At 37.1% G+C, this 27,005-nt stretch overlaps 1 protein-coding gene across 1 annotated transcript; it reads left to right on the top strand.

Moving 5' to 3' along the window:
* Positions 1-28: 28 nt before the first annotated feature.
* LOC127881617 (IQ and ubiquitin-like domain-containing protein) lies at positions 29-26,123 on the top strand. The gene is made up of 15 exons (XM_052429663.1): positions 29-180; positions 4,759-4,888; positions 5,070-5,126; positions 9,069-9,164; positions 10,605-10,755; positions 11,617-11,751; positions 13,150-13,317; positions 13,918-14,249; positions 14,785-14,995; positions 19,327-19,502; positions 20,408-20,578; positions 21,725-21,901; positions 22,384-22,632; positions 24,313-24,498; positions 25,590-26,123. The coding sequence occupies exons 2-15, from the start codon at positions 4,769-4,771 to the stop codon at positions 25,752-25,754; spliced, it is 2,394 nt and encodes a 797-aa protein (XP_052285623.1). The 5' UTR covers positions 29-180; positions 4,759-4,768; the 3' UTR covers positions 25,755-26,123.
* The last annotated feature ends 882 nt before the right edge of the window (positions 26,124-27,005 follow it).

Here is a 27,005-nt window from a genome sequence, read left to right as displayed (position 1 = left end):
GCCCGTTAGGAAAAACGCGATGGTATAACTAATTTGATTGGACATATCATGCGAATTGACCAATGATATTGGTTGTATCATGCATACGAAAAAGAGCGTCTCGTTGCCATGACGTCATCTAAACAAGGACAGTAATGGCCACCACCATAAACATTTTCATCGAATTGTGATTTTTAAAAGGTACGATGCAGCACCAGCAATATTTAAGTATATTTGTTTTTTGCCTATTATTTTATCTGAAAGTATGCCTTATTTTTAATTATGTCATTGGATGCATATGAATTGTAAAGGCCTTACCGAAAAAAATTAAAGGGACTTGTTCACAGGTTTTGACTTTTTTAGCTCTTCATAAAATGCTTATTTTAAATGATAAATGTAAACATAAAAATTAAGAGCTTCAGTATAAAACAAGAATTCAATATAAGAAATAAAACATTTACTCCACATGTGGGTACTTAATTGCTATCCAAATACTAACCCAGTGTGCACAGCCAAATATCCAATTATCATATGGTGACCTACCGTATTATCGGTGGAGACCTATTATCCATGACTTTGTTTACATTAAAAATAAAACTCTTGTGATGACATGACATGCATCGGCTCCGAGTATTTAGCTCCACTGGCCAGAGGCTTATGTCATGGTCCTGTGTCCGTCGTGTGTCCGTGTGTTAACTTTTTCTTTAAACATCTTCTTCTCCTAAACTACAAGTCCAATTCTGATAAAACTTCTCACAAATGTTCCTGGGGTGAACCTCTTTCAAATTTGTTCAAATTATGCCCCTGGGGTCAAATTTGTTCAAATTATGCCCCTCGGGTCAAATTTGTTCAAATTATGCCCCTCGGGTCAAATTTGTTCAAATTATGCCCCTGGGGTCAAATTTGACCCTGCCCCGGGGGTCACAAAATTTGCTTATATTATAAGGCCTTTTTTGTGAAAACTTTCAAAATCTTCTCGTCCATAACCATTGGGCCTAGGGCTATCAAATTTGATATGTAGAGACATCTTATAGTCCTCTACCAAATTTCTTCAAATTATGCCCCTGGGGTCAAATTTGACCCTGACCCGGGGGTCACAAAATTGAACATATGCTAAAAATATATGGCCTATTTTGTGAAAACTTTAAAAATCTTCTTGTCCATAACCATATGGCATATGGCTACCAAATTTGGTATGTAGTGACATGTAATAGTTCTCTACTTAGTTTGTTCAAACTATGCCCCTGGGGTCAAATTTGACCCTATCCCGGGGGTCACAAAAATGAACATATGCTTAAATAAGGCCATTTTTTGTGCAAACTTTAAAAATCTTCTTGTTCATAATTATAGAGCCTTAGGGCTACTAAATTTGGTATGTAGTGACATCTAATAGTCCTCTACCAAATTTGTTCAAATTATTTCCCTGTTACGCAGTTGCCTTTTACTATAATTTCTTCATTTCTACACCGATTCACTTCAAATTGATACTGAACTTCTCTTATGACAATACGGTCAATCTCAACTATGCATGTCACAATTACCAACCCTGGGGCGCCCTGCCCACATATGTCACACCCACCCAAAATTGCCTTTTACTATAACTTCTTCATTTCTACACCAATTCACTTCTAATTGATGATGAACTTCTCTTATGACAATACGGTCAATCTCAGCTATGCATGGCCCCATTACCAACCCTGGGGCACACCTAGGTCAAACATTCGGCGTGGGGATACGCGTCGGCCTCTGCCGTGCCATTTCTAGTTATAAATGTGTGAAACGCTCTAAGAAGGAACCAGAGATTATTAACCCTTTACCAAACACTAAAAGGATTTTACGGGTTTGTAGCTGTTGACTTTATAAATAATTGTGATAAAAGGAGAAATTGCTCAAGAAGATGAGCAATTTCCCCTTTTATCACAATTATTTCTACCCTACCTGATCATTTCCTTTGTATTCCATTACAATTTAATTGTCGTCTGCAACCTCTTTCAAATTGGGGCAGTCCAAAATGTGTCGTTTGGTAAAATTTTAAGGCATTTTGATTCCTATGGGTCTTGTGAATCTGTTTCAAATCAAATGCGTAGATTTGATCTTCAGCATCTAAAAATATGTGAAATAGAAAGAACGACAACATCTTTTGGAGAGATAAATGTACCGTAACGTTATAAGCAAAGGACCTGTGCGACAATTCACGGGCTTTTTAGTCTGTTTAGTTAACACCATAGTAACGTTTTCCATATATAAAAATGCTCACCCTTTCAACTTTAAGGGCCCAGTGGGACGAGGGATAGAAAGAGAAAGTCACATGCTTGAGTACATTTCAACCCATGCGCATTGCACGCTTTTTTCGCATAAAAAACAGTGGAGTGATACAGGGCCATCATGGCCCTCTTGTTTGTTTTGCTTCCAATACTACACTTGAAAATACACCAATAATTGGTCACTGGAGGATATTAGTTGACATGCCTCATTTTTAGCTCAGCTGTTTTCGGAGAAACCTGAGGTATTGTCATAGTTAAGGTTTCGAACATAGGCTCTAAAATCAAAGTGCTTCAACCTGCAACTTTAAAACTTCATATGTAGCTGCACCTTAATAAGTACTACATGCCACACTCATGTCACTAGGTCAAAGGTCACGGTCACTGTTGCCTCTAAAAAAAAAAAAAAAATTCTGACAAGCTTTCATTTATTCAAAACTGCACCCGCAGCCAAATGTGGCACCCATTATGCGGTACTCTTGTTAGACATACTGTTGGGAAAAAAACGTTATCATCAGGGCTCTACACTAACAGTGGTCCGTTGACCCGGGGTCAGTAAAAAATAGGGAGGACCAGTGAAACTAGAAATTTGGTTGATCCGTCGGACCAGTTAAAAATCCTGGCCAGCTTATTGTGAAATACTGGTGGAAAGCTGTTTTCATCAATAAAACAACTTTATATGTTCATAATAAACCGATAATTTCATAATTATTTTATGGGCCGACTGGAGACTGGGATAAAAATAGCAACATATTGGAAATTCCAATTTTCTAGATGCCCGGGTGACAAAAACCTGTTGTCGGATCAAAAAATCAATTTGCGTTCCACAAATTTCTCTTGACCTCGCCATGATCGATATACAAATTAACATAAAATTCGAAGATTTCGGATAGAGAAATGAACAAAATGGTATTTATTTATTATTTTGAAAAAGCAGCAATAATCAGCATTTTATCGATCTTAGTAACATCAGAATATACTTTGTTTACTGTGCGAATTTACACTGGAGGGCACAGGATAATGTTTTGATATTGCCGGAGAGTAAACTTGTGTATTTTTAAGATTACAACTTTTCGCGATGTGGAATTTTATTCCTGGGGTGGTTGAAGCTCCGCCTAAAAAAACTAAAGCTAATAGTTTTCTTTTTATGCACAATACATTTTGGATAGTTCGGAAAGTAAGTTGAAATTTAGGTAAAATAACATAGAAATTTTCGGACTACTTGAAATCTTGGAGGACCAGTAATTTCTGAAAGCTGGTGGTCCTTTGGGTCAGTAGGTAAAAAAAGTTAGTGTCAAGCCCTGATCATTGTGTGTGTCTGAAAAAACTTACCAAATGTCCAATTGCTTATCAAGATTCCAACCTTACATGGCAATACAACAGAGTGGACCTGCAGAGGTTGCATGGAGTTTGCTCTTACATCAGGGGTGGCGAAATCTCAAAAAACTATACTTGTCCACGGACAACCATTTAGAAAATTTAACTTGCCTGTTGCTGAACTACACTTGTCCGTTAATGTTTATATAAATTATAAACGCATTTATTGATTAATGTTAAATAATGTGGAATATATCAAAATGAGTATGATTTGCTTGTTTTGTTTATAATTGTATTTCAATGGTACATTCATTATAGCAGTATATTATAAACAATATAATAAAGACTTTCTCAAACTTTAAATCTTGCGAAGCTAGTGTTATTAAAACATGTGCTGAACATAAGTACATTGTAATCTTAACAAATTAAACTAGTCCAATATGTGGACCTCATCAGACTGAGGCTCCGCTACTGGTAGCAATTTGATTATATAAACTGGTAACCATTGAAAATCGTTAGCCAAGTTTCTTGAAATGTTCTGGTGCGTTTACTTAGCTCATATTTTTTTATCATAATCTTTCTTAGTTTTTTGGGAGGTGGGCTGCTCAAAGCTTCGAGTTTCTGCTCCGTTGTTGAAGATTAAAAAAAAAAGTTTCATCTTTACCATTAAAGTCGTCTTAAATAACAAGGTAGACCGTGTTTTGATTATCATAGATTGATACTTTTTATTTCCGTCTGATTGTAAAAATAAAGAAACCAGTCAGTACACTGTCTAACAGTCGGGCCGAATGTTGAAAATACGGCATTCTCCCGGTCTCATATAGAATAAGGGAGATCACTGCGCAGGAAAGTGCACGTATTTTAGCTTGATTGCTTCGCAAATAGCACTGACAATGTGTCAAAATCCGGTTTTGTAAAACTTAATTACGGCTTTAATACAATGTATTTTTGTATACCTGGACGCGACTTTTAAAAAACTTGTTGTCCACGGACAACTTAATTGAAAAAAGTCAGTTGCCCAGACAAGCAAATGTACGACTCGGGCAACTCGGACATTTGATTTCGCCACCCCTGTACATGATGGCATACTCACTGCAGTATATATTGTTTATTCATGTAGGTTTATTGGTTAAGTGGACTATATTAAAATATTCCATACAAGGCAATATGCGTCATAGCAACCTCTATTTCATTGAAACAGATTGGCCAAGATGGCAGACCAAGAATTTCCAGATCAAGATCTCACAGATGAAACACAAGATCAACCTGATGATGGCAGAGGAGAAGACCCCGTACCTAAGGCAGATGATCAAACAGAAGGGAAAAACCAGGTACAAGATCACTCCCTCTCAATCTTTTTATTCCCCGGACTGTGTGTGATGAATCTTTAAGAAAACTTTCATAATTTGATCCTCACATAATCAATAATAATAATTAATTAGCACAAATTTCTCTTGAGCACAGTATAACTTTCAGTGTGTGAAATAACTATTTAATGACAAATTTATATAGGAAGTGACAGAAGAAGGTAGAGAAACTGAAACCCCAAGAGTTGAAGACACCCAAAAGGTACTAACCCTTCACAAACTGCAAAATCATTGTTATTTTTGTAATGTTAATTTTATTAGATTTGGTGGGTAGACTGATCCAAAAATTCAAGATTATAATGAACAATTATTTCCCGTGTTTATGTTGGCTAATAGCTATTCATAGCTAATGTTTCTTTGTAGCACATGTACCGACTTTAAATAAAATTTGATTTGATGTTTCATTTTTTAAAGACCGAATTACGGTAGACATGAACAAATAATATAAAACGTAATGCACATCCTGTCTTTGTTTTCAAATCTGGTACTACACTTGTTTTCAAATCAGGTACTACACTGTTGAAAGTGCATTACACTGTGTGCTTTGCTAACACTTGATTTTCCCTGTAAACACACTAAAGCTGCATTACATTCATAGCGTTTTTCAGGGATATTGTATTTTTATGAGTTTACACACTTTAGGTCAGACTTAAATGCGGATAATGACATTTGATTAAACCTGATTGAAAGAGATATGTGTGTTTCATTTGAAATAAACAAAAAAGATAGATGTGAATGTCGTAGTTTTTTCATTAAAATGGACTTATGAATTGGCATGTGATAAACATGGGGCACCTCCTGTAGTCACTCCTTTACCCCAATTTATTGAGGACTCTTGTTACAACCTCTCAGCCTTCTGATCAAGGAATTTTTTTCTAACTTTTGTCTGTGACTTTTTCAAAATCAGGAACCCACCAAGTTACATGTCCTTAAACTAGTACAAATACTAACTAACAAACAAGAAATCTCATGTGTGACAAAATGAAATATAAATGATTTTGCAGTATGAGCATTCAACTTCAGCTATAATTAAGCTTTGTTGTTACTTGAATGTTGGTGTGTTTTCACTTCAGGGCCCTCAATCTATCAAATCTGCCGCTGAATTTCGGCGGCAGTCCCCCACCTGAAAAGTATACTTTTTTTCCCTTTTGGGGGGGGGGGGGGGGAATTCCCCCTAAAAAAATATTTAATTTTTTTTTTTTTTTTTTTTTTTTTTTTTAATAGAAAGATGTGTCTCATGATTATTATATCTCAATTCCATTTCAATTTAATCTTTTCAAACATACTAAATTATGAAAAATGCAATGAATATAGTGCAAGCACGTACAAATGAAATAATGAGAGAGTAAGTAAAAAAATCCCCCAAAAAGGGAAACGCCGCGAAAATTCCCCCTCCTAAGGGCTGCAGACCCCTTCGCCCAAAGTAGTGTGAGGGCCCTGCACTTATTATATCTTTAAAATATTTGTTGCCATCTAGTGCCTTTATATGTATAGGTATAAGGGATGGCAACATGCACCAAATCAGTTATTGGTTAACAAGTTTTGATTTTTAAGTGGTTAACTACATGTAGGAAACCAGATTACATACACAATAATACATGGAAACGCTCAAAAACAAAAAAGCATCTGAGGATGCATTAATCTTAAATGCCTTAATTTTGTTTAATTGTAGCATTGACAGTGTTGATGTGTTATTTTATTAACCAGGTTTTCCGAAAGAAAAAACTGGTTATTAGATTGGCGAATGCGGGCGGGCTGGCTGGCTGGCTGGCGGGCGGGCGGAACAAGCTTGTCCGGGCCATAACTATGTCGTTCATTGTCAGATTTTAAAATCATTTGGCACTTTTGTTCACCATCATTGGACGGTGTGTCGCGCGAAATAATTACGTCGATATCTCCAAGGTCAAGGTCACACTTTGAGTTCAAAGGTCAAAAATGGCCATAAATGAGCTTGTCCTGGCCATAACTATGTCATTCATTGTGAGATTTTAAAATCATTTGGCACATTAGTTAACCATCATGGGACGGTGTGTCGCACGAAAGAATCACGTCAATATCTCCAATGTCAAGGTCGCCACGACTAAAAATATATTTTTTTTAAAAACAAACTTACAAAGGGGGTTAATTTTGTTTGTTCATTTCAAAAGTTCAGTTTGAGTTTTCTCCCTTTATCAGATTTTTTTTTCACAATGAAAACCTGGTTTTGTGACAATTTTGTCCCTTGTTTTGTTTACATTTATGATTAAAACACTGTATTATAAATTCACACTTTCATAAAATTGAAAATACAGTTTATACTTGAAGATCATTTAACATGAATAGCTCATTTATAAAAAAAGGAAACTAAAGTTAAATTTGTTTGCAATTCCAGTATTTATTTTTACTGAAAATCCAAGCATGTAACTACCTTGCATATGATAAATAACATGTTACAGTGACTTCTAAATTAATGATAATATTATATATATTTTGACACACTATGATGCTTTTTTTGGATTTGATCTTTATGCTAATTAGCCTCTTTCTGGGGAAATTGGGCGTACTGCATGTGTGTATAATGTATTCCACATTAGCCTGTGAAATCTGAACAAAACTATCAGGGACGACACTTTCGTTGAAAGGAAGTCTCTTTTTAACTCTTTGCATGCTGGGAAATTTGTAATCTGCTAAAATGTCGCCTGCTGAATTTCTAAAATTAGCATTCTCTTTGATTTTTTTCCAAATGATACTATAAGAATAGCAAACAGTTTGGATTCTGATGAGACGCCACGTTCTGTGGCGTCTCATCTGAACCCAAATTGTTTGCAAAGGCCTTCCAAATTCGGTTCCAGCACTGAAAGAGTTAACAAAAACCCAGTGTAGGCGGAAAGTGTTGTCCCTTATTACCCTTTGCATAAAGTGTTGTCCCTATTACCCTTTGCATAAAGTGTTGTCCCTTATTACCCTTCGCATAAAGTGTTGTCCCTTATTACCAGGGGTGTGATTTTTCCGCGGATCCGCGGATTTCCGCGGATCGGGTTGCCCAGGATGTCACTTCTGAGATTTGCGTAAATTCGTTTTAAAAAATGTGGGGGAGAGGGGCTACCACCGATTCCGCGGACGTATTTCATAAGCGGCCGGAAATATCTGCGGCCCGCGAAATCTCTCCGCATTTTACACTGGTAGATTCTGCCTTAGCATTTTTAAAACGAGCCAAATAATTGGCTGTCGTTTCCCAATCTTCCAATTAAAATCGTGTTCTTAAAATGCGCTCTGTGATTTGTTTACAAATGGCGCCGTTGTGAAGGGAAAATTAAGATTATTGAAATAACAAATAGCAATCGAATAAACGACTGACATCACCTAGTCTGATAGGAATAATGAAATGTGTTTGTCAAAAAAGACTACGTTTTAGATACAAGCAACACATATTTTGTTAAGAAATGTGCCCACTGAATTTTTGTCACGGAAACCAGTGTTTGCAAATTGGAGTGTAGTCTACTCGGGAAGTAAAACAATTAAGAGAGTAGCGTTCGAACATGGAAATAGACAAACATGATTTGATTTTTGTATGTCTGTGGGTCTGTGTATAATCAGATTCATATGCATATTCTGCTTTATTATGTTTGTCACGCTGTTCAGTAAACTGAAATAGCTTTGAACTGAGTGAAGATGTGAAATGCAAGATATTGAAAGGTAAACAAATTAAATATATTAATTTAACTCAGTTAATACATCATTAACACCAGAAGAACACTCAAGTGTGTTTGTTTATATTTAGTCTATTAACTGTCATTCAATACATTGAAAAACTGCTGCTATTGATCACAATAAATACTTACTTAACTGTTTACTTTGCATCCTCAGTATGTTAAATGTGAAGTTTAACAGGTTTTTATAAAGAAATATTGTTATGAAGTTCGAAAAGTTGTTTATTTTTATGTTTGTCATTGCGTTATGCGCGCCATTCGCAAAGTCAAAATCAGTCAACAGAATTTTCCTCCCCTCTGACTTTGCCTCAATCACACCCCTGATTACCCTTTGCATAAAGTGTTGTCCCTTATTACCCTTTGCATACTGCACATGCTGTTCTGGTAAGACACTTTTGGCACATGCTTTAAACCCAGTTTTTGCAGAACAAGTCTCATATTGTTTGCAAATATAGGAGGCTGTAGTAGCAGAAGGTGAAACAACTGCAGAAGACCCCACAGAACCGATCAATGAAGATGACACGCATGAAGATGAACCTGTTCAGCATAAGGTGTGCTAGTTAACCCTTTACCACATACATAAACATTTTAAAGTGATTGTAGTCTGTTAAAAATTCAAATTAAATCAAAGACAAAGGTCATTGTGGTGTTATGGATATGGTGTCCGCCTAGCGATTGGGAGGTCATGGGATCGATCCCCACAGTGGGAGCGTTCTTTAGATCTTCCCCAAAGACACCAAGTACTGGTTCTAGGCCCAGGAAACGGACTCGAGCGTTAATATAAGCCTTAGGCTTTCGATGCAATCGAGCTAAAATAAATAGGTTTAAACTAAATTAAAGCAAAGACTTTATTTTCAACCCTAAGAACTGATGAGCAGCTGCCAGCATAAAACCTGAACAGTCTGTTTTTATGCTGGTTGCATATAGCAATTTCCAATTCAGTTTAAAGGCGTCATTTCCAACCCTATTTAAATAGGTTATACTCTTTATTCTACATGCACATGATATAACAAATTTAGTAATTTGTTACAAAACTGAGATTTGGGGATCAAAATATTTCAACAAAATTCATAAAGCACCATGATTATGATTACATGTATGATTGTAATGCCTTTGTAACTAACCAAACAAAAATAATGTTATTTCCTTTATTTAAAAGAATTTCACCTTGAAATTTAAACTAAAGTTATAAAACTTCAACAAACATAATGATAAATAATTATATTTCAACCAAAATAGTGGTTACAATTTTGTGATGCCTATGGCATAGCTAAACTAAATTACTGGTACGAATAAAGTGAAATCATGGCTTACTCCGCCATTCTCCTAATTAGCAAATGGCTACAAATAAGGCAATTTAGCTAAAGAATTTTCCTTTTGTCATGAAGTTTTCCGTCGTAATCACCCATAAAATATCCAAAATAATAAGAATTCAGACTTAAATAGGTTATTTTTGCTTCACAAATTTTTAGCCTGGGGGAGCCCTATAAAACAATTCTGAACTAGAAATTGCGGGGCAGAGGCCGACGAGTATACCCAGGGGGCATGTTTGACCCAGGGGTGTCCCAGGGTTGGTAATGGGGGCCATGCATAATTGAGATTGACCGTAGTGTCATAAGAGATGTTCAGTATCAATTTGAAGTAAATTGGTGTAGAAATAAAGAAGTTAATGTAAAATAACCTAAAGAAAATGAGTGAAAATCTCTGACCCGGCCCCACCCCAACCCCCATAACTTTTGACCCAGGGGTCAGATCAAAATTCCCAATAGTGCACTGTCGCACATATGCTCATAGCTACCATGTGTGTAAGTTTCAAGGTTCTAGGGCTAAGAGTATAGGAGGAGATAGTGGCGAGGACGGACGGATGGACAGACGGCGGAGATAACCACATAATCCCCATGCTTTCTCCAAAAAGCGCGGGGATAACAAATGTTGCTGACTGTTTGAGATTCATCCTCATGGGACTCTATGTGGCATATGTGTATCTGCAGACCAAGGGGCCGGAGCACCTTGCCCCAGCACCCTCGCCTGTTCAGGCCCACCAGGGCATGGAGACAGAGAAGACTGCTGAGCCCGAGCCCGATGTTGACCCCACCGCTCAGACACCTAGGTCAAAGGTCAATCTTGAGGCTACAGCTACGGGTAATTGGTCATTTTTTATTTTTTTTACAGACATTTTTTGAGAGATTATCAGAATTTTAAATTATTTAAACTTTTTGTAATTATTTTTTTTAGTTCCATTTAAATAACTTTTGTATAATTCCCTTTATGTAACCAATGTCATGTAGCATGCTTAATTTGGTGATTTGATATAAGCAGGTAACTTTGGTATATTGTCTTATTTAGAATGTCGAATGAATAACAAATTCAATTCCTGTAATGTTATGAATATTATAAAAGTATAATATTTTACATCTTTTGTTGATGGCAAATGTGTTGAACAATAATATTCCTGTTATTGTGTTATTTGAAAACAATAACCAATCATAACTATTATGTATCAATTATTTTTATTAGAGGTCTACGTGGCTTGGAGTGAATGGTGTCCACCTAGTGACCTGGGGGACATGGGTGTGATCCCCACTACAGAAGCATTCTTCAGATCTCCTTTAAAGCTTTTAAGCACTGGTTCTCCCAGAAAATTGACCCAATAGTGTTTAAATAAGTCATAGGTTTTTATGCAATCAAGCTTTAATAAATAGGTTTAAACTAAATAAATAGGTTCAAGCTTTCAGTATTTCTGATTTCCCTCGAGAGCAGTTTTAGTTTTAAACCTATTTATTTTAGCTTGATTGCATCGCAAGCCTATGGCTTATTTGAAACCCTCTTGAGTTCATTTCCTGGACCTAGAACCAGTAATTGGTGTCTATGGGGGGATCTAAAGAACGCTCCCACAGTTGGTATGGAACCCATGATTTTCCGGTCGCTAGGCGGACACCTTATCCACTATGCCATGGCGACCCCTTGAGAATGGATGTGCCTTACCATGCCTTTGTTTTTCAGTGAAGTTTGTCTTGATGCCAAGTGGTCAAGTGGTCACCCAGGCGTGTGTACTTGGCCAAACTCTGGAGCAGTTGAAGCAGCACTTCAGCACAGAGCTCAAGATGCCCGTCAACCTCATTCTGCTCATGTTCGATGGTGAGTGTCCAGGGATTTTTTCCTTCATTAATAAGGGCCTTTTTCTTTGTTTTCCAGGAAAGTCTATTCTAAATAAAAATCTAGTTGAGGCTGGTTTACCAATAAAGAGACTCAGTATTTTAACATCTGGGAAGTTACTGCTTGTATTATGCAGCCAACTCATGTAATTGTTCATACTGGGATTTTTTGCCCAATTGGGAAATGTACTGGTACCAGCCCAATTGGGAAAATTGTGCGCAAAAACTCCTGAAATTGGGAAAATTCGCGTTGTGAAGTCTTCCTATTGGGAATTTGGTGTATTTGATTTTTGCTCCCAAATACTTTAAAATTTATAACTAAATGTTGTTTGTTGGTTAGTTGTTAATATTATACTAATTTAGGCTCAAGCAATAGAGCTGCATAGGGAAACTAACTAAATGTTGCATTTTATTTAAATAAAAAAAAAAAAGAAACCTTTAATTGGGATCATTATTTAATTTTTTTCCTAAATGCGAAAGTGCAGTTTTTCGATACTTAGTAAAGAAGGAATAATATTGCTGGTTCAGACATTATTTTTATGGACTGTTTGTAATCTCTGATTGAAAAATTATATTTCATAAGATAAAAGAAGATAGGCACCTCTAAAATTCAAAAGTTGGGATTGGTGGCGGTTGAACTCCCTCCATCCTGCGACTCTGTACCTCACATGGGATTCAAATTGTAAAAGCACTTATTGAAACTGATTCTAGTGATATCATCTGAAAGTATATGATTTTAAAATATTACACTCCTAGGAAATCATTTTGGTTAAAAATGTATATAGTGGCAACTTTTTTCTTCAAAATCCAGATGAAAATCTGAAAATTTAATTTCTCTTTGTCTAAATTTCACAGCATACAATTTTCCCATACATTTTCCAAAACAAAATTTTGGTTACAATGTAGCTGTTTTTTCTTATAATTTAAGAAGAAAGAAATTTCAAAAGCATTATACAAGTAGACTGTAGAATGTGATGGCTCAAGAAAATTACGAATCAGTGTGTGTTTTTTCAAAATTTGGAAAATGGCTGGGTCCCTTTGTGTGGGAATATTTGCGGTATTTTGACTTAAATTGGGAAATAATAGTTGTTTTTATTAAAATGCTTCAAAAGTGTTTTCAGTATTATATTTACTAAGGTTGAACTTATATAGTTGGATGGGAGATGAAAAAGAAAGTTTACATCTTAAAAAATATATGATTTTATTTTGAAACCTTTAATTGAGAAATGTAAGGTTCCATATGGGAAAAATACATTCTTTTTTCCATTGGGAATGGGAGGGAATACCAGACCCAATTTCAAACAAAATTAATCACTGCAAGTAATAAGAAATAATGAGAGAAAAGTACACACTGTCAAATGTGGAGTGTTGCCTATTTCAGGTAAAACAATGACAGACTCTATGACCCTAGCTGACCTGGGGGTGGGGCCCAATGGGACGATTCAGTTGGAGCTGCAGTCAGCTGACCCTGTGAACACGCCAATCAAGGCTTACCGACCCCGCCAGGAATATCACATGCCAGACGTGATCACAGTTCGGGTACAAGCTGGTATGCGATTAACCCTTTCTTGCTCAGGAGCAAAGTGAAAAAGGCTATGTGCAAACAGCATAAAACCAGAACAGCCTGTTACTCGCAGGTTTTATGTTGTTTGCTGCTCATCAGTACCTTAGTGTTTCAAATAAAACCATTGAAACTTGAATCTAGTAAGAAAGGTCTTGTATTTAATCTGATTTTCTAAAGGAATACAAACCTGTCAAAGTGCATATCAGAGTAGTTATATGTTGCATTGACTGGATGTTGACGAAGTGCAAGTTTGGATAGCTGCCTTTTTAACTAGTTTATATATAAAACAAAAATATTTTATTTGTTGTGTCATTGTGGATTTTAATATGACTGATAAGGGCTTTGGCTGAAACAGGTTTAGTATGTAAAAAAATTAAATAAACCAAACTAACTTTCTTGCACAATATATATTTTTTTTAATTATAACCAGTTTATTTCAAATTTCTGTTGCTGCTTTCAATAGGCTAATTCTTGTTGTGTTTTTACACCTAATGTTAATTTTGAATTTGGTTTATAGCAAATAAAAACAAGAATGTTTTTCTTGAAAGATATCTGTCATCGTGTTTTATTGTATGTTTCTAACAGAAGATAGCACCTACAAAGATGTTGTGGTTGAAATCGAGCGTACGACCCGCAAGAAGCCATTTCTCGGGGGTTATCGACACAAGAAGACTTCTGTGGAATATCACCACGCGTCTGCACAAACCATGCAGAAACCTAGAGCGCCCTCTGGTGTGGAGAGAAACTGCCGCGACACTCAGACTGTGGAGCAACACCATCGACCCCAGCAGACGACAAACGACATGGCGACTCAGATGACTGCAATCGGGGTGTTCATTTCCAACATGGAGGACAAGTTGGTGCGGCCGAAAAAATACACTACAGCTGACGAGTACCATGCTATGATACTTACTCAGGTAATGGCAAGTGACTGTTAATTCGTGTGTTCCCAATGCTTTGCTGTATATTCTACACTATTAGTGTTCTCAGTATACTTACAGTATGTTTTGCATGGAATGATTATGAAACAAAATTAATTCATAAAGAGATATATTATATGCATATGTGTATTAAAGCTTTTAAACTAAGAGCCGAGCATTTATAGCTTAATAAGAGATCATCTTTTTCCTAGAATTGATATATGTGTATATAATTTCTAACTGCACATTTTTTTTTCTCAATCAACAACGGATTTTAAATATTCACTTAACTTTGTTAAAATATTAAGCGCCACTCTTTAATATTACTTTCTCACAAAACTCTTATATTTTTTTCAAAATGCATAAAAAAGGTTGTTATTTTGATGCATGTGTATTTATGATTGCTTTATTGTTGTTTTATTACAATGAGCTGTATATGCCTAATTCTCAAATAAACTTTCTGTTCTATGTTAATTCATATTTATTGTTTGTCTGAAAGTACTGTATGATAAGTTTGTATCTTTTAATGCAGGTTATAATCTTACAAAAATACTACAGACGTTGGTTAGCAAAACGCTACGTGGCTAAATTAAAAGAGGACAAGCGAAAACGGCTCGAATTTGAAAGGCTGGAAGAGATTCGCAAAAAGAAAGAGAAAGCCGACAGAATCAAGAAAGAGTTTGAGAGGAGGATGAATCCCAAGAACAAAGAAGACTTTGATCTGTTGTACCACGCTTTGGAAAGTAAGTTGATCTGTTGTACCACGCTTTGGAAAGTAAGTTGATCTGTTGTACCACGCTTTGGAAAGTAAGTTGATCTGTTGTACCACGCTTTGGAAAGTAAGTTGATCTGTTGTACCACGCTTTGGAAAGTAAGTTGATCTGTTGTACCACGCTTTGGAAAGTAAGTTGATCTGTTGTACCACGCTTTGGAAAGTAAGTTGATCTGTTGTACCACGCTTTGGAAAGTAAGTTGATCTGTTGTACCACGCTTTGGAAAGTAAGTTGATCTGTTGTACCACGCTTTGGAAAGTAAGTTGATCTGTTGTACCAAGCTTTGGAAAGTAAGTTGATCTGTTGTACCACGCTTTGGAAAGTAAGTTGATCTGTTGTACCACGCTTTGGAAAGTAAGTTGATCTGTTGTACCACGCTTTGGAAAGTAAGTTGATCTGTTGTACCACGCTTTGGAAAGTAAGTTGATCTGTTGTACCATGCTTTGGAAAGTAAGTTGATCTGTTGTACCATGCTTTGGAAAGTAAGTTGATCTGTTGTACCACGCTTTGGAAAGTAAGTTGATCTGTTGTACCACGCTTTGGAAAGTAAGTTGATCTGTTGTACCATGCTTTGGAAAGTAAGTTGATCTGTTGTACCACGCTTTGGAAAGTAAGTTGATCTGTTGTACCATGCTTTGGAAAGTAAGTTGATCTGTTGTACCACGCTTTGGAAAGTAAGTTGATCTGTTGTACCATGCTTTGGAAAGTAAGTTGATCTGTTGTACCATGCTTTGGAAAGTAAGTTGATCTGTTGTACCACGCTTTGGAAAGTAAGTTGATCTGTTGTACCATGCTTTGGAAAGTAAGTTGATCTGTTGTACCACGCTTTGGAAAGTAAGTTGATCTGTTGTACCACGCCTTGGAAAGTAAGTTGATCTGTTGTACCACGCTTTGGAAAATAAGTTGATCTGTTGTACCACCGTCTTTGGAAAGTAAGTAATGACAATCTTTGTTTGACTGCATTTGAGCTTGCTTTGCGAAAACAGGGCTTAATACATGTCCGTAAAGTATGTTCCCAGATAAGAACACTTTTCGCTTTTATGGAATTTAAAATGAAATCTCTTCCAAACAAAAAATCCAGTAAACTATTGTATTTACTAAGGTTCAATCCTTAGAGTTGCTTAGGGAAATTAAGTAAATTTTGCATTTATTTTACAATTAAACATTTAAAATAAAAAAATATTTTTGGAAACCTTCTATTGGGAATTTTTGGTAGTTATTTTGGAAAAAATGTATTTATGTACTTAATATGTACTTTTTGACACTGGGAATGGAGCCAAATAAAGGACCAAAATTTGACAACAACAAACGTACTATAGAATGTAACTTTCATTTTGGTGACACAATTAAAACGTTTTTTGTTAATGACAGACTGCAAGTTTGATATCAAATGACATAAGTGAAAGTTTGATAGAATAAAAGTTCGATTTTACATGAAATGATGTCAGTTCGATTTATTATGCTACATAAGGCAAGTCTGATTTTGTTTAACATAATGTTAGCTTGTCTCTACGGTGAAAGTAAATTAATTGCTATGTGATTACGGGGTTTATTACATGGGCATAAAGTTTTGTCTCAGATTAACCTGTTCTATCTGCTTAAACTGAACTTTCACTAAGTAGAGACTTGCTTTAAACAAACAATACCAACAAAGCAGAAAGGGCTGTCCCTGATTAGACTTTGCAGGAAGGAAGACACTTTCAGTCTAAACTGGACTGTCACTAAAAAGACACCTCCTTTAAACAAAAAACAACTTAAACACGGAAAGCATCGTTCCGGAGACGACACTTTACACTTCTGCGTTATACCCCATTATCCAAGAGTGGTGCTTATTAGCTCATCTATTTTTTGAAAAAAAATTATGAGCTATTGTCATCACGTCGGCGTCTGCGTCGGCGTCGGCGTCCGGTTAAGTTTTGCGTTTAGGTCCACTTTTCTCAGAAAGTATCAATGCTATTGCATTCAAACTTGGTACACTTACTTACTATCATAAGGGGACTGGGCAGGCAAAGTTAGATAACTCTGGCATGCATTTTGACTGAATTATGTGCCCTTTTTATACTTAGAAAATTGAAAATTTTGGTTAAGTTTTGCGTTTAGGTCCACTTTTTTCAGAAAGTATCAATGCTATTGCATTCAAACTTGGTACACTTACTTACTATCATGAGGGGACTGGGCAGGCAAAGTTAGATAACTCTGGTGTGTATTTTGACAGAATTATGTGCCCTTTTTATACTTAGAAAATTGAAAATTTTGGTTAAGTTTTGTGTTAAGGTCCATTTTATTCCTTAAGTATCAAAGCTATTGCTTTCATACTTGCAACACTTACTAACTACCGTAAGGGGACTGTGCAGGCAAAGTTATGTAACTCTGAGTGGCATTTGGACGGAATTATGGGCCCTTTATACTTAGAAAATTGAAAGTTTGGTTAAGTTTTGTGTTTTGGTCCACTTTACCCCTAAAGTATCATAGATATTGCTTTCATACTTGGAACACTCGCAAACTATCATAAGGGTACAGTAAAAGGACAAGTTGCATAACTCTGGATGTCATTTTTACGGAATTATGGCCCTTTTTTGACTTAGTAACTTTGAATATATGGTTAAATTTTGTGTTTCGATCCACTTTACTTCTTAAGTATCAAGGCTATTGCTTTCAAACTTCAAATACTTTCATGCTATCATGAGGTTACTGTACCTGGCAAGTTGAATTTTACCTTGACCTTTGAATGACCTTGACTCTCAAGGTCAAATTATTAAATTTCTCTAAAATTGCCATAACTTCTTTATTTATGATTAGATTTGATTGATACTTTGACAAAACTACTCTTACCTGACATACCACAATAGACTCCACCCAAACCATCGCCCGTGCCCCCCCCCCCCCCCCCCCTATTTTTTTTTTTTTTTTTTTTTTTTTTTTTTTTAAGATCATCTCACAAATGACCACCACACCCTCACACTAAACCCCCCCCCCCCACCCCCACCCCCTCCCCAATTTTTTTTTTAAACGGTTAAAAAACAAAACTATTTATTTTGATTATTTTATGTTTGAAATACCGTCCAACCATCGCACCCAAGAATCCCCCCCCACCCCCCCTCCCCCCACCCGAATCCCCCCCCCCCCTATTTTTTTTTTTAACCAGGTTTTCCGAAGGAAAAAACTGGTTATTAGATTGGCGAATGCGGGCGGGCTGGCTGGCTGGCTGGCTGGCGGGCTGGCTGGCTGGCTGGCGGGCTGGCGAAATAAGCTTGTCCGGGCCATAACTATGTCGTTCATTGTCAGATTTTAAAATCATTTGGCACATTTGTTCACCATCATTGGACGGTGTGTCCTGCGAAATAATTACGTCGATATATCCAAGGTCAAGGTCACACTTTGAGTTCAAAGGTCAAAAATGGCCATAAATGAGCTTGTCCGAGCCATAACTATGTCGTTCATCGTCAGATTTTAAAATCATTTGGCACATTTGTTCACCATCATTGGACGGTGTGTCGCGCGAAATAATTACGTCGATATCTCCAAGGTCAAGGTCACACTTTGAGTTCAAAGGTCAAAAATGGCCATAAATGAGCTTGTCCTGGCCATAACTATGTCATTCATTGTGAGATTTTAAAATCATTTGGCACATTTGTTCACCATCATGGGACGGTGTGTCCCACGAAAGAATCACGTCAATATCTCCAATGTCAAGGTCGCCACGACTAAAAATAGATTAAAAAAAAAAAAAACTTACAAAGGGGGTTAATTTTTTTTGTTCATTTCAAAAGTTCAGTTTGAGTTTTCTCCCTTTATCAGATTTTTTTTTCACAATGAAAACCTGGTTTTGTGACAATTTTGTCCCTTGTTGTTTTTTTTTTTAAGATCATCTCACAAATTACCACCACACCCTCACACTATACCCCCCCACCTCATCCCCCCCCCCAATTTTTTTTTATGAAACGGTTAAAAAACACAAATATTTATTTTTATTATTTTATGTTTGAAATACCGTCCAACCATCGCACCCAAGAATCCCCCCCCACCCCCCCCCCCCCCCCCCCCCCCCCCCCCCCCCCCCCCCGATTTTTTTTTTCCTTTTTTTTCGCATTTTTGGAAGAAAATGTAATAAATGTCCACACCCCCATACAATGCACCGCTCTTCACTCCACCCCTCCCTCCTTTGTGATTGAAAATGAGAGTCCCTTCACGTTTAAAAAGAAAATAGATGAGCGGTCTGCACCCGCAAGGCGGTGCTCTTGTTTTATTTTGTAACCCCATTTCGCAGAGCATGAAGTAATAAATCATATTTCAAATGTCAGAATGGCGCTTGGAGGAGTTGGAACGTATCAACACGACACTGTCTGGCGCTGAGCGGAAGGCCGCTCTTTGCATGCTACTCGACCAGGAGACCCAGCTGATCGCTGCCATTGGACGGCACAAGATCGAGGCAGACGGGGAGAACAAGGACATGAGGATACAAGACTTCCTTGATAAGGTATGAGATCTGAGCCCATATTCACCAAACAATTCTTAGAATTAAGTCTTAAAATATATAATATATTATATATTATATAAAATATTATATTTTGAGTCAAAGTTGGCATTAACCACTTATATCTTTTTCATGAAAAATATTTTGTTTATGACATAGTCGCCAATGGAAGCCTGTATATATTCAATTACTGGAAGTATTTTTCTTGGTTTTAAGTCTATTCTTTTTTCTTAAGTTTAAGAATGGGTTGATGAATACAGGCCCTGACCTTAAAACGATTGTATTCTTTAACTGGGCATCTTGTGTGTTCATGTTTTGTTTTTTGTACTGGTATCTGATTTTAACCATCCAGAGCGTATCTTCCTTGTTATGCTTTAAACATGCAGACTTTTGTCAATTATTTTGCCACTAGCTGCAAAAAATATCATAAATAATTAGAAATCGTGGTATTTTGACACATTTTTATAGAAATGTGTGTCATTTATGTATATCTAGCCAGTTGACCAAATTGGCTTGTGATCTTGCCATGATCAATATATAGAAACATCATTTTTTGCCTCATTTGATGCCAATTAATATCTTTAGAAATAGGAAAAAAAACTCATATACAAATTGGGCTGCTGTGCAGGACAATGGGGCTTAATGCTTGTGGATAAAGTGGCGTCTCAGATTAGCCTGTGCAGTCTGCACATGCAAATCAGGGCGACATTTTTTGCTTTTATGGTATTTTTCATGTAATGGAAGTCTCTTCTCAGCGAAAAATAAACACTTTAGGCAGTAAGTCTCGTTCCAGATAAGGCTGTGAGGACTGCACAGGCTAATTTGGGACCAAACATTATGCACATTCATTCAGCCTTGTTTTCCCAGAGCAGGGCCCAATTTCAAATGTTGCCTTATGTACCTCACAGGCAGCAGCCCCCAAGAGGTGGAAGGGGTTTGACGGCAAGGCTACAGAGATGGATACCCCGTTCACCATTCGAGCCAAGGAACTGCGCGACATCTACAACAGCATCAACATGAAGTACCTGACACAGGATGAAAGATTAGATGTTCTTCTTACGCTTAAACATACTGTAAAGGTGAGCTCGTGTACTACATTATTATAACTTATTGAGTGTTTCAGCTATTGTTTAATGCAAACTGATTACGATGAGGTTGGGCCATAAATTGCAATTGCTTGATGATAAGAGTTTACCTCGATCCTAATAGTGCATCTTTTATTGCATGATTTACATATTTTATGCCCTCTTAACATGTGTTAATCATAAAATATTGACAAAAATGGAGTAAACTTTTTCTCACAACAAAATAAATCACATTGTCATCATTATCATTATCTGCCAAAATACTAGTATTCGAAGGAGGAAGCAGAGAAATTGCTGGGGCAAATAAAAAGTCGGCTAGATTGCAGTTTACCAGTACACAGTTATTTACCACTATCGAAAAAGCGGGGATTTTGGGGGCAGTAGCCCCGATACTAAGGAAATATAAATGATAAAAAGGATTGTTAGGTGTTAGATGTTAAGCGCTTAGCAACGCTAAAATTAAACGCTTTTCCATTCTTTTTTACGTACCAGTAAAGCGCAATTGCCCCAAAAGTTGTTGTCATTTATTATTAAGATCAATTAAATGAGCCTCGTTCTTGGAAAACTGGGCTATGTGCATGACAGATCGTCCTTCTGCCTCTGCAGTCCGCAATATCCAACACTCTCCACCTTAAATGTATATTAACTAAGAGGATACTTCTTTTAAATGAAAAATATCATAATAGCAGATATAGTTCTCCCTGATTAGCCTGTGTAGTTTGCACAGGCTAATCTGGGACAACACTATGCACAAGCATTATGCCCAGCTTACCCAGAAAGCAGATGGCACAGGCTAATCTGGGACGACACTTTACCCACACGCTTAAGCCCAGCTTTCCCAGAAGGCAGATTGCATTGGCTAATGCTAATCTGGGACGACACTTTTCACACACGTGTTAAGCCCAGCTTTCCAAAAAGCAGATTGCACAGGCTAATCTGGGCCAACACTTTACGCACTCGTGTTAAGCCCAGCTTTCCCAGAACACAGATTGCAAAGTCTAATCTGGGCCGACACTTTACACTCACGCATTAAGCCCACCTTTCCCAAAACACAGATTGCAAAGTCTAATCTGGGCCAACTCTCTACACACACACATTAAGCCCACCTTTCCCAAAACGCAGATTTTTTTACCAACTCAGGAGCACGACTGCAAGCTCACACAGGAGATAATAGAGCTCATAGATCGAGAGGCAGACCTGTTGATGAGAGGCGTGAAGGAATCCAACCTGGATGGTCTGCGCAAGAGAATATCCACCCTCTTCCTTCAGTACATCAAAACACCCACATTCAACCCGGAGGCAGCAAAGTTACTCAAGGTATACACTGTTCTGGATTAAACCTATTTGTGTTAGCTCTATTGCATTGAAAGCTTTCGTCTTATAGAAACGCTCTCGAGTCTGTTCACTTGGTAGAACCAGTACTCCCACAGAAGGGATCGAACCCGTGACCTCCTGGTAGCTAGGCAGACGCAGTATCCACTACACCACAGAGATATTTGTAGAACATACACTGTTTTGTTCTCATCTATTTGGATTTTTCTTTACGGTAGGGGATTTTGCTGTCTGTTATTGATCATCAGCAAATGTGATGGATTTTTGAATGGCAACAACATACTCACAAATATGTTTAATCTTCTGGGTAAAATATTTTGGAAAGAGCAAGAAGAAAATGTTTGTAACATAATTTAAATAAGGGATAAGAATTTTTTTGTAGACACCAAGCGTGTATATAATAAGGCATGTATATATTATCACAAACAGAAAAGAATATTTAACTCTTTCACTTCATTGACTGGCAGGTTCCACAAGATCCATCTGTACTTCGGAAGAACATCTACTTCTGCCCGAGCTGCAACAGTTACCTCCCTTCAACAGATTTCGCCATTTCCTCTAACTCTCGTTCCGTGGGCAAGTGTCGCCGATGCGAGAAGATCGACAACGATGCTAGAATACGTCAGGATTACAGCCACTATCGCTACATGCTTAAACAGCTCAGAAAGGCAGAGGAGCATTATGGCGACGGTTCAAAGATTGCCTTCTTGTTACAGGCAAGTTGAATATTTTTTAAAGTTATTTATTTTAGCTCGATCCCATAGAACATTCTTGAGTCTGTTCCTGTGTAGAACCAGTACTTGGTGTCTTTTGGGTAGATCTTAAAAACGCTCCCACAGTTGGGATTGCTTGCATGACCTCCTGGTGGCTAGGGGGACACCATATTATCCACTACACCACGGAGGTAGAATATTGACATTAATATCTGCATTTTAGCATATCAGTTTTTAAATTTTTCTGTGGTTTTGTTAACAAATACCAGCAAGCATGCTTATTTTTTTCTTGAATTAATTTTACTTTGTTGGTATATGATTGATACACACTTAGTTCATGTCATACAAAAAAAGCAGACTACTTAAATTTATCATCAATTCCCCTTATACAAAAAAACAAACATGAATGAACAGTTCATGAGAGACATAGAATGTATTTATCTGCACCCATATTCACCAATCAGATCCTAGACTTAAGAACAAATATTAGACTTAGACCCATGAAAATATGTCAAGCATTTTAATGTATGCATGTTATTATGTCAGTTTTAAAATGTTCTAAATGACGTATGATGAAGATAGAGGTAGCGAATTCAACTTTTGACTCAAAATTAAAGAAATTCTTGAATATTCCGATTCCAAGGATATTCTTCATTCTTAGAGTTAAGTCTTAAGATTTGCTTGGTGATACAATCCAAAAACTTTCTCATACTAGGATAACAATCAAGTTATTTATCCTCAGCCTTTAAATGAAATCACATTCTGAATCGTTTGAGAAAGTCATATGTGTTTCAAATACTGTCAAATCATTTTAATTCCTGGGACATTAATATTTTGTTGAATGCGTGCTTCAAATCCTTAAGTTTAACAAAAAGACCTTAGCGAATTCCTCATGTTTATCTTTTTCAAAATCAGAAATGCACTTATTTATGTGTCTATGGAAGTCTTTTTAATCAAATTCATGCTCACAAAAATTATTGAGTTTACAGTAATTTGAACTTTCTCATACTGGCCAGGTTACAATTAAGTTATTAATTCTCTGCCTTAAAAATCACATTTTAAATCTGTAAACACAAGTCAAACGTGTTCAAATACAGCCTATTATCTTACCCCGACATGTGCATGACCTGCGCTACCTGGTGGACAAGGAGTGGGGAGGTCAGAGCATTCACTCTGGTAAAATTGGCCTAAATGCATGTGCGAATAGTGTCGACCTAGATTAGCCTGTGCAGTCTTTGCAGGCTAATCAGGGACAACACCTTCTGCCTAGACTGGAAAAATTCAATGCATTAAGCCCTTTTTTAACAGACTGCAGCACTTGTTAATCAGTGCCTTTAAAATCACAAATATTTACGATTCTTTGTTAGACAGTTAAATGTAAAAAAAGGAGCATGACCTGTGCCACCTAATGGACAAGGTGCAGGGAGGTCAGAGCAACCTTAGCATGTGGGACCACCTGTTTGAGCTTACTAGGGGAAAATGGGCCTTAATGTATGTGCCTAAAGTGTTGTCCCAGCAACCGCACAGGCTAATTAGGGACAACCTTTTCCGCCTAAACTGGAAAACCGGAAAGAACATGCATTTAACCCTGTTTTCCCTGAGAGTGAATCATTTTAATTCTTGCCTTTAAAATCAAAAACTAAATAATTATTAAAGTCAAACACTATTATTTAACCCTAACAGGAGCATGACCTGCGCTACCTGGTGGACAAGGTGTGGGGCGGTCAGAGCATCCTGAGCGCGTGGGACGACCTGTTTGACCTCACGATGGTGCGCTGGAACAAGCACGAGGAGTGGTCCCCCTGGAACTGTATCCTGCTCACCAAGGACGAGGCTGCCTCGCATGACAAGCTGGTCAATTTGGAGGAGGTAACACACCAATATTCCAGAGTTTTTGTTGAACCGTTCTTTTATTAAGATTTGACCTTGTGACCTAGTTTTTGGACACAAACTTGGCATATGTATTGTAATGGTAAAACATTCAGGCAAAGTTTCATAAAGATTTAGTCATAAATATGTCCTCTAGAGTGTTATTAAGCTAAAAATTGTCCACATGGTGATCACAATATCTCACCTGTAGCAGTTTCTGCTCAAGTGCACAAATAGAGGACTGAATAACAAGCAAATTTGTTGATTTGATATCCCCCGTCAATTAACTTGTTTATGTATGGGTGCAAATCCCTTCATATTCTGTATAATCCTAAACAAATAATTTAGTCTAGTGTAATTGTTTTCATGAATGGCAATTCTCCTTATTGATATCCATACACTCATGAAGTTTAATGTTGAAATCTTGTAGCTTATCTGAGATATACACATGTAGCCCTGAAAAGTTACATCATACAAAAACAACGAAGGGCAATAACTCTTATTTTAAAAAGTGTTTGGTAATGGTTCCTGTGCTTGGCACTTCTTCTCATAAATTTCTACACACCCATGAAGTTTTATGTGGAAGCCTTGTATGGTGTCTGAGATATAGCCATGAAAAGTTACATCATACAAAAAAACAAAAGGCAATAACTCTTATTTAAGAAACTGTAGGGTTACGATTCGTATGCATGGCACTTCTCCTTATTGATATCTATACACCCATGAAGTTTCCTGTTGATATCTTCTATAGTTTCTTAGATAAAGCCCTGAAAATTTTGGTGACAAGACGGACGGACAACGCCATTTCTATATCCCTCTGCCCTAAGCAGGGGGATAACAATACACGACTTCAAATGTCAAACCTCTTCCAACATCTGTCTTTAAGGGGTATGTGCGATATAAATTACCTTCAGCAAAAGGTCTAAGGTAAAAGGAGGAAGATTAATTAAACAACACATTTTCCAAATGTTTGAAAAGTTATTAACTTTTTTTATCACCTTATGTCATGAAGGTTCATACTGGTAAAGATAAATATTAGTATTTGCACTTATGTTAAATGAACTATTTATGAAACCTTTAATCTTTTACAGGGTTACGGTAAAGTGTTCATGCAGAAGGTGCAACAGAAGCATGTGTTGGCCCGGAACTACTTCTCTCGCCTGCCTGGCATGGCCGAACACGTTCGTGAACGTGCCAACGAGAGAGACACGCGCTCAGGCCCCTCCATACAGGGACAGGCAGTCTCTGTACAATGAACACACAACATCTCATTGAACAAGAATACCCATCCATGTTGAGTTAAAAAAAAAAAGTTTTTATTTTTTTTTTAAATAACCAAAACAAAAATATTTTAAATAAATTTATGTACACAAATAATCAATTTATTATTTAACTGGTTTGTTAGGGTTGCATTTAAATTTGCCATGACCTTAAAAAGCACAAACTCTCAAGTTTATGGTTTAATTTGGTCATGTGTGTTCTGTACATGGAAGTAATCATGTTTTTAATAAGGAACATTGAACATTTTTATTGTTTTTAGTTATGTGACTGTGATATAGTTGATAATAAATTGCATGCTTTATAGATACATATAAAAATGAAAATACAACTGTGTAAAATTGTAATTTCTTATTCTTTTTCTTTCATTCTGATGGGCAACCACAAACACTTAAACTGGGTTATAATACAAAAAAATGTAAATTTTGTTGAACTTTTTGTGCTGCAAGCCTCTCCAAAGTAATTCACAATTTGTTTTAGTTAATAAAAGAAAACTTGTTTCCTAGGTTGGCAAGCAACTCACTTTTTCAATGCACATAAATGTACTCTCCTCAATGCCTCATGGGGTATTACATGTATTAAGAAAGTTCACATCAATACAATGTTTAGCTGTTCACTTGTTTAACAGAAGTGTCATTGAAGTATCAGCAGCTGGATTTTTTTGGAGACCAAGCGGAAAGGAAATTGTCCGTAGGTGGATAGTGGTTTTACTACATCGTCTGAGGAGGGTCAGATATGGGAACTTCCTCGGGCGGCTGTATTAATCAAGCGAGTACCGTCATCCGTCGACCCGGACATCCTCTTCTGCTGACTTTGCTGACTCCCAGAACTTGGAAGGATATCTAAGCGGAATGGTAATTGTCCGTAGGTAGATAGTGGTTTCACTACATCGCCGGAAGAGGGACGAGAGCAACGGAGGTGGCAGCGTAGGGGACGGGCGTGGGGGACCTTGGGCAAAGATACAGGCCATGAATTTGAGTGAGTGACCCTATGAAGATAATTGAAGTGTGGAAGGATGACGGTACCTAGTACGGTCAACATGCTGGGGAAACCGTTCTGCGGTTCGGGTCGACGGCTTGTGTCGTCTAGAGAGGCCATACAAGCAGCGCAGCGAGTGAGGAGCAGAAAAAAGATCTTTAATTTTCAGCACTCTCTTTGCAGAGTAACCTTTTTCTTTTAAGGACAACCAGGCATGAATTGTCATTAAATTGTCTACTAGTGTACATTAA

Source organism: Dreissena polymorpha, chromosome 5 (assembly GCF_020536995.1).
Source record: "Dreissena polymorpha isolate Duluth1 chromosome 5, UMN_Dpol_1.0, whole genome shotgun sequence".
Classification (NCBI taxonomy): domain Eukaryota; kingdom Metazoa; phylum Mollusca; class Bivalvia; order Myida; family Dreissenidae; genus Dreissena; species Dreissena polymorpha.
The sequence above is the reverse complement of the archived record's forward strand: the minus strand, read 5'-3'. Positions and strand labels throughout refer to the sequence as shown.

Bases quoted from the DNA above. Each gene is read 5' to 3' on its own strand.
- LOC127881617 (XM_052429663.1), top strand. From the start codon at position 4,769: ATGGCAGACCAAGAATTTCCAGATCAAGATCTCACAGATGAAACACAA. The intron at 14,250-14,784 runs GTAATGGCAAGT...CTTTTAATGCAG, and splicing joins ATGCTATGATACTTACTCAG to GTTATAATCTTACAAAAATA. The intron at 19,503-20,407 runs GTATGAGATCTG...TGTACCTCACAG, and splicing joins TACAAGACTTCCTTGATAAG to GCAGCAGCCCCCAAGAGGTG.